The sequence below is a fragment of the Cynara cardunculus genome (assembly GCF_001531365.2).
Source record: "Cynara cardunculus var. scolymus isolate 2C chromosome LG 15, CcrdV1, whole genome shotgun sequence".
NCBI lineage: Eukaryota > Viridiplantae > Streptophyta > Magnoliopsida > Asterales > Asteraceae > Cynara > Cynara cardunculus.
This window is the reverse complement of record NC_037542.1, coordinates 10,238,803-10,246,862: the sequence shown is the minus strand read 5'-3', so window position 1 is coordinate 10,246,862 and position 8,060 is coordinate 10,238,803. Positions and strand designations below refer to the sequence as shown.

The following is an 8,060-nucleotide window of genomic DNA, read 5'->3' as shown; positions in this document are numbered from 1 at the left end:
GGGAAAACCCCAAAAAAATTGAAAAACTGAGGAACACCCTGGTAAACTTTCATTTGGAAGGTATGCACATGTGCATACAAGTAATTGAAGTTGTTTCTTGGGTTTTTATGCACGTGTGCATATTATGCACATGTGAATCCCGGACAAATTGCTTACAAATTACTTGTATGCTCATGTGCATACTGTCCATATGAAAGGTTACCAGGGTGTTCCTCAGTTTTTCATTTTTTTGCAGGTTTTCCCTGAACTTCCTTCTCTCTATATAAATACCAAATAATATAAAATAAGTACCACAAAAAGAAACAAATGGTGTTAAATATGTAAAAGCAATCTTAAAGAAGATGGAATTTGAATAACCCTAGGCTTGAATATCAAGTCTAAAGTGGACAGAGTTCTAAGATGGAGGGAGGATATTATCTACATATCATGCTCAGAGTGGAAGTCCCATACTTGTATCATCACAGACACACTCGCATGTTCACACACGTGTATACAATGTAGCAAACTAGCAATCACGTGGAGTGATGGGTAGATCTTATCATCTTATAGTGTACCTTCTTATGAAAATAATATAGTTATTTGTTACTTGAAATTTTACACCTATCTTCCTTCAATGCAGATGCACAAAGTTCTACTTCCATACTTCATTGCTTTGTCTGTGACAACAAGTACTCACAGCCTTGAAGGAACGTTGTTGGTATGCTTATTTTTTACTCGAAAAGTAGGACTCCTGATGTTCTTTTTTGACCATAGGTCTATGAATCACAAACTAGGAATCACTTCTGTTATTGAATCAAAGCATCACCTATATTACATGTTCTTAAACCTTTTTGCTGATTTTATGTATGTAACTTTAGGGTCCGTTTGGTTTGATGGGTTGTCTTTTGAGGGAATTGGATTTCATGGAAGAATTTGAAATCTTTGGTGTGTTTGGTTTGTAGTTTTTGGAATGGAATTGAATTCCATTCTTTGTAAATAATTTATTAAATTAAATAAAACTAAAAATAATTAAATTACCTTTTTAATAATTGATTATTACAAAACAAGTGTTTGTAACATATTTTAAAACATTATTATTACACACAAATCCTATGAAATCGCGTGAAATACCAACTACTCCCATGGAATTTCTAAATCCCATGTTTGTGGGATTTCAATTCCGGACTTTCCTATAAACCAAACACGGGATTGTAATGAAATCCAATTCCACATCCCACAAACCAAACGGGTCCTTAGGGTTTGTTGGATTGCAAAGTGAAGAGATCAATTTTTTTTATGGTTTATCGTAGAGAAATACCAAGTCTTACCAAATTGGACCTTGGGCAAAGTATGAACCGCATAATTTGAGTCTTAGGATGGGGATTAATTGAAGTTACATATTTTTATGCAACAAGATGAAAGTTTTTTTCACTTTATTTAGAACATGACTTGGAGGAAGCTATCTTCTCACACAAACTCAATATTAACTTGTCATCTTGTTGAATTTACTTAAAGCATCCGAGTTTGTTTTGTAGGCTGGACGCGATTTGAGATTTATTAGTTTGTCAATGAGCACAATCTTTGCTTTTGGCGCTCTTCTCCTTATGGTAAGGACTTCAGATTTTGGATCCCTAGTTTTGATTTTGTTCTCTGTTTTCATAGCCAAAACTAAGAATGATGAATATATTCGTGAACCGTCTAAAATACTCTATCCATCTCCAAAACTTCCCAGTTATTAAAGCTTTTGATATTTATTAAATATCTAAAATACCCCTCCGTTTTACCAAAGGTAGGAAATAAAATGGATCAAAATCCATGGTATCAACATCTTGTACTGTACCTATGTGTAAAATGGCAATGATTGATGGAAGGGAAATGTTATGCCTATATTTTGGAACATCCGGAAGGAAATTGTTAAGGAGATTTTTTTCCCTGACTAAGGGGCTGTTTAACATATACTTACTGGGTAAGCGCTTATTACCTTATTGGATGAACATCATAAGGCCCGAGAATCTTACCCGGTAAGAGCCATGACAAGGACCAAGAGTCTTACCCGGTTGGTGCTTACATGGTAAATTATTGCATACGATGCCGTTTTTGATGGACTAATAAAACCTTAAAGCGATACTGTTGAATTTTACATGTAAACACTTACCGGGTAAGTGTTTGGGTAAACAGCTCTTAACTTGTACCTTCTCGTTCTACCCTAGACGCTCCTGTTTCAAAAAAATGCATTGTTTGAATGGACATATAGTCCAATGAGAGTGTTTGATTGTTTACAAAAAATCTGTAGGACCCTTCAATTATTACCAACATTAGGAAATCCTGTGGATGAAAGTACTTTCTCTGTCCCAAAATAAGTGTCCACTTCAAAAGGAAACGTCTATTTTCCAAACCTACCCTTAATTATGAGATGGAAAATTTGATTATTTCCTATGTTACCAAGGTTCTATTGTCATTTAGTTGATTAAAAAGGTAATAATATCTTATTTCTAGAAGTGCTTGCCTTTTTCAATGTGGACATTTATTTTGGTATGGTGGGAGTAACTGGTATTAGTAACCGGCTACATGGCAATTCTTTTTATTGAAATAATATGTTTATTTTTATATTGGGACGAAGAAAGTTTTCCTTTTTTATCATTTCTTGGGTACTTACACCGTCCTCTATTCCCATCAGTTTTTCAGCAGTTCGGGATACGGTTTGCCTGGTTGCTGGTGGACGTTAGCGTTGTTCCAATGGGTATAGTTTAACTTACATTTGCATCTAAGATTATGCTGCTTTAGTAAGCGGGGTTGGATTCCGGTGAGAACAACCCCTTTCCGTGAGAAAAGTGAAGGTATCGTTATACTATGTGAAGGTTACAACATTCACACAAATATAATATAACCATCCAATACACAGTTGAAGGTGAGTGAAAGTTAGAATCTTCACACTATATAATGTAACATTTATACAGTATAAATGTATCTTCATTTTGTTCCCACCTTCTCGTAAAAGTAAGACAAAGTGAAGATATCTTTATATTGTGTGAAGGTTTGTCATGAGAACTGTCAAGATATCTTTAAATTGTGTGAATGTTTGTCATGAGAACTGCGAAGATACCTTTATATTGTGTGAATGTTTGTCATGAGAACTGTGAAGATACCTTTATATTGTGTGAATGTTACAGTATGCACACGGTATAATATAACCTTCAAATAAGATGATGAAAATTTACACAGTATAAAAGTATCTTCACTTGTTCTCACCATAAAAATGAGAAATTTCGCATATGATTGTAAGTGTTGGAACGTTCAACTCTAACATTCTTTATGTACCATGATTTACAGTCTCGTTTTACTGTTGCTCTACTACGTCTCGTTTCGCCAAATGGCATTCTTTACTCTGAGGACATGACCCGATATGAACTTGGGAATGTTAGCACCACCACCTAGAATGAACCTCAATCGGTCTTCGCAATCCCGTTAGCGCCAGGGATGATCGAAATTTGTGTTTTTGATAGCTTGGCTATCATAAATTTTGTATGTGCTCTTAACTCTAATAGTATATTGTATGCATTAGATCGAAGCATACAAGAAGTAGTCATTTATTTTAAACCCAAATGAAGTGGGTTGGAATATAGCATGGGAAACACTTCAAGATTGTAAACATCTTGTACTCCACTTGACCCTTTGTTGTGCCACATTCTTACTTATTTTGATCGATAGCTTGCTTATCTTGTAACGTTTGATTATATAAATGATAAGTTTTTAAGTTATATTGACTGATAAAAATATAGTTTAGGAACCAAAGAGCTTTTGGCCTAGGAGGTCAGGAGTTCAAACATCATCAAAGATGAGGAGGGTGTGTGAGTTTATTTGTTGCATTTGTCGTATATAAATATTATATACTTCAAAAAGAAAATATCATCTAGGATGAGTGGATTATATTGGTTAAAATATATTGATTGATAAGTTGGCATTCACATTGATAAAAAATATTCATCTGATTAAATAGGAATTCAGATAAACTTTGATATATTAGGGATCATAATAAAATATACATATTATGTAATCAAATTCTGCAAACCAGATGGTCCTTTACTAGCTTTAATAATATTTGTGTGTGAAGTATGAGTGAAGATAGACAACTCTTTCTTTCTCATGACTCGACTTTCATTTAAATCAGATGAAGGTAAAAGTGGACTGTGTTTTAAAGTTAGTTAAATTACTGATTATAATCAATTTTTATCAGTTTTTGTTGCAAGGGTTCGGAACTAGTTATGCTGCAATAGGTTGTTTGGTGGTATTTCTTTAAACAGGACTAGACCAGTTGTAGATCCGATTGTAACTAGTTTTTGTCCATCTACAAGGACCGACGTTCCTACGCCCCAAAACATGAGTTTGATACATTTCCACAATGTATCACATTTTAAGTTGTTTTTCAAGATATGTTATAATCAAAACACAAAAATACAATAGTTTTTTTCCGGGTTATCTAAAGTATTTAAAATGAAAAGGAATAAAAAACATAATTGCAAAAAAAATCAGTTAAATAATAAAATTTAAGTATCTAAAAAAGAAAAAGAAAATACCAAATCAAATTCATGGAAAATTTCATATTTTCCCAAATTATCAAAATATTTATTTTCTTTATTTTTTATTGTTAATTATATCATATTATTATAATTTTATATAAATGTTTTATATGAATATATTGAGATTATAAAATTATAGAATCTTAATTGATATAATTGAGGTTGATATCTATAAAATAAAAAAAGGTAAATTGTATGTAAAAGTAATGTACTTTAACTTGAAATCTATTTTGGATAACTTATTTTGATATTTAAGATTTAAAGTTTTAAACATTTTTTTAATAAAATACAAAGAAAAGTATAATGGGCTGGAAATGGGTTTGGTCCAGCCCACTCCATTTTGGGCTTCAAGCCTGTGAATACCATAACCCTACCCCCAATATCCTCTTTCTATTTTTTCTCCACCGCCTAATCTTCCTTCGACTTGAGGATTCTTCCATCGAGGTTAGAGCCCTGATCTTCTGTGATTTCTTCTTGCTGCTGGTAAATCATTAGGAATCTTTGTTATGTTTTCTGTTAATATTTTTTATGAATGTCTGATGGTAGTGGTTGTGAAACTACTCTGTTTCAGTTCTGAGTTCTTCATCCCCTATACACTACAGAGGAAATGGCGACTCAAATGAGCAAAAAACGAAAGGTTAGTGTCATCAATCAGTGTCACAAGTTGTTTTGGTGTTTATTCTCTCATAGATCTTAGTGTAATTTGTTTTTTGTGCATCAGTTCGTAGCTGATGGCGTGTTCTTTGCTGAGCTGAACGAGGTCCTTACCAGGGAACTCGCGGAGGACGGTTACTCCGGTGTCGAAGTTAGGGTTACGCCTATGCGTACAGAGATCATCATCAGGGCCACCCGTACCCAAAACGTACTTGGTAGAATTCTAATCACGTTATTTTTCAATGTAATTATATTCTTGTCTCGCAGATTAAATTTCATGAACTTAGTTCATTGCCAACTTATTCATGAGGAGAAACTTGAAGTAAATTCGCTTGTTTGCATCTGTATGGCAAGATGAGATGGAATTCGGCATCTGTTATAAACTTTGATCTCTTTTTGTTAATATGCTGTGCTAAAAATATACGCCATGATTTTAGTTGTAGATTCAAAAAATTATTAGGAAAGGGGGTCAATATCATTGTTTGTGGGTAAACTGTTATCTGCTTCTATTAAGGAATATAGGTATGCATTAGTAACCATGAATAGGGCAGGAATGTGAAAATAATCGAAGTGTAATCTTTCATCTTTTCTTGATTGCGATCATCCCTGTGGCTATTTATCCATAGCTGAGCTAGTGGACTAGGGACTTCGACGTTGCAAATTTTCCTACAAACTAGTTTTGTGTGATCATTCAAATTACTGGAAAGGGAAAATAGAGATTTTGAACTTTGTTATGAATAAAATCGTAGTATCAAGAAGAATCGTAAGTTAATAGTTTATTGCCTTTTTTGGGTGGTCATCAACAAAAACCAGAACATAGGGAAGCAATGTTTCACTGTTAAAAACTACACAGACATTTTGTATCACTTGTTGAAACTTGAAAGTAGGTTGGCAACAAGCAGTTTGTTAAACACAAGACTCGTTTTCTACCATTGAAGTTGGAACCGCGTTTCTTGGATCTCCTGTTTAGGAATATAATCTGTACATACCGGTTGTCTCCTCTCTTGATGATTTCGATGCACAAAAGTAAGAACATTAAATCAGATGGGAGGGATCTGTGTGTTGCTTACACTAAATTCAAGATTTCTCTGGAACGATTGCTGTTATCGTCAAGATGTTGAACATTAACAATTTAATGTTATTTACACAAGTTTTTGTTTGTTGTTGAGATGTTCATATTTATTTTAAACATGAATAAAATTGTATTAGACATCCTAACATCATGGCTGTTTGCTTCTTGAACATTTTCCAGGTGAGAAAGGAAGGCGAATAAGGGAGCTAACATCTCTTGTTCAGAAGCGGTTTAAGTTCCCTGAAAACAGTGTGGAGCTTTATGCCGAAAGAGTGAACAACAGAGGGCTCTGTGCCATTGCCCAGGCTGAATCTTTGCGTTACAAGCTTCTTGGAGGGCTTGCAGTTCGCAGGTTTACAAACATTTTTTATTATTATTTCTACTCTTGTCAATTTTATGTTGCCGTTCTTATTTGCTTGGACATGGTGGTATGTGTGACATCTTTTCGGTGTTCTTTATTCGCTTCTACAGCTCGTTTCCTCTGGTCATTGCCTACCAAAAAGTTTGTATGCTATTTTGCCAGTTGAAAAGCCATTATTAATGTTGACCATTTATCTCTTGAGAAGAAGTGATTTTATAATTTCTTGTTTATAAGTTAAAAAAAAAGTATTTGATGAAAATGATGAACAATTTTGAAGATTATGTTTGAGTCAGGACTATAATTATAAGTAAATGAAAACTTGTTTTCTTTTTAGTTGAGATATGGACCAAAAGCGTAGATTTCTTTCTTCGTGTTCTTTTAAAATGTACCTTCATTACTAATGGTTCTTGTAGAAGCTCCGTATGATTTTGTTGCATATGATCCGGATTGTATTAACTGAGATTCTTGTTTTTAGGGCTTGCTATGGTGTTCTAAGATTTGTTATGGAGAATGGAGCTAAAGGGTGTGAGGTGATTGTTAGCGGAAAGCTTAGGGCTCAGCGTGCAAAATCAATGAAGTTCAAGGATGGATACATGGTTTCCTCTGGTCAACCGGTTAAGGAGTATATCGACTCTGCTGTGAGGCACGTGCTTCTTAGACAGGTATATTCGTGTATATATATATATATATATAAATTCTCATTTCTATGTAATATCATACCAACAAATAACAAGTGAAATTTGATAAATGGATGGTTGGTACAGGGTGTTCTTGGAATCAAGGTTAAGATCATGCTCGACTGGGATCCTACAGGCAAGCTCGGCCCCAAGACACCATTACCTGATAACGTGATTATTCACATGCCCAAGGACGACGTTGTTGCACTTCCGCCCAAAGAGGTGGAGGAATATAGGCCACCACTTGTGGTTGCTGACGAGCCTTTGCCTATGCCCATTCCGGTAGTCTAAAAGCTCAGATTAGAAATTCATGTAATTCCAAGAGTTGGTAAGTTATGGAGGATAAATTTTTGATTTGATTGTGGACTGAGAAGCCTTTTCTTTTTGTATTGCTGGTGGTCTGCTCATTACTACAATTACAGTCTTACAATATTTTTGGTTGGTTAATGTAGGTTTAATTTTTGTATCAATGTGAGAAACATTGCTGTTGTGTCGAAAGAACCAAATCCCTTGATCCCATTTTGGTTTGAAAATCTCTAGACTAAGAGGCTGTTTACCAAACGTTTACCTGAATAAGTGCTTACCGGCAAGATTCAAACACTATTACTTACTTACCGGGTTAGATTTTAGTCTACCAAAACAATATCGTACGCAACAATTTACCTGGTAAGTGTTAACCATCGTAAGAGTCGTCATCAAGACTCTCGGCCTTTGCCTTTGCTCTTATCGGGTAAGATTCT

At 34.5% G+C, this 8,060-nt stretch overlaps 2 protein-coding genes across 4 annotated transcripts in view; both read left to right on the top strand.

The window, feature by feature from the left end:
- The window catches only part of LOC112528130 (protein DETOXIFICATION 46, chloroplastic-like), a 14,588-nt gene extending 10,851 nt beyond the window's left edge, over positions 1-3,737 (top strand). Inside the window, exons 11-14 of the mRNA XM_025139062.1 lie at positions 620-697; positions 1,515-1,586; positions 2,657-2,719; positions 3,310-3,737. Coding sequence (XP_024994830.1) covers positions 620-697; positions 1,515-1,586; positions 2,657-2,719; positions 3,310-3,414 — 318 coding nt within the window. The 3' untranslated portion in view covers positions 3,415-3,737. The remainder of the gene's footprint in view (positions 1-619; positions 698-1,514; positions 1,587-2,656; positions 2,720-3,309) is intronic.
- Positions 3,738-4,962: 1,225 nt separating this feature from the next.
- Positions 4,963-7,814, top strand: LOC112527733 (40S ribosomal protein S3-1-like). 3 transcript variants are annotated; one of them, XM_025138515.1, is made up of 6 exons: positions 4,963-5,039; positions 5,128-5,193; positions 5,278-5,425; positions 6,463-6,634; positions 7,119-7,305; positions 7,408-7,814. In XM_025138515.1, the coding sequence occupies exons 2-6, from the start codon at positions 5,164-5,166 to the stop codon at positions 7,609-7,611; spliced, it is 741 nt and encodes a 246-aa protein (XP_024994283.1). In that variant the 5' UTR covers positions 4,963-5,039; positions 5,128-5,163; the 3' UTR covers positions 7,612-7,814. The 3 variants fall into 3 exon arrangements, with proteins under 3 accessions (XP_024994283.1, XP_024994285.1, XP_024994284.1); XM_025138517.1 differs by having other exon boundaries at positions 4,978-5,000; XM_025138516.1 differs by lacking the exon at positions 4,963-5,039 and having other exon boundaries at positions 5,046-5,193.
- The last annotated feature ends 246 nt before the right edge of the window (positions 7,815-8,060 follow it).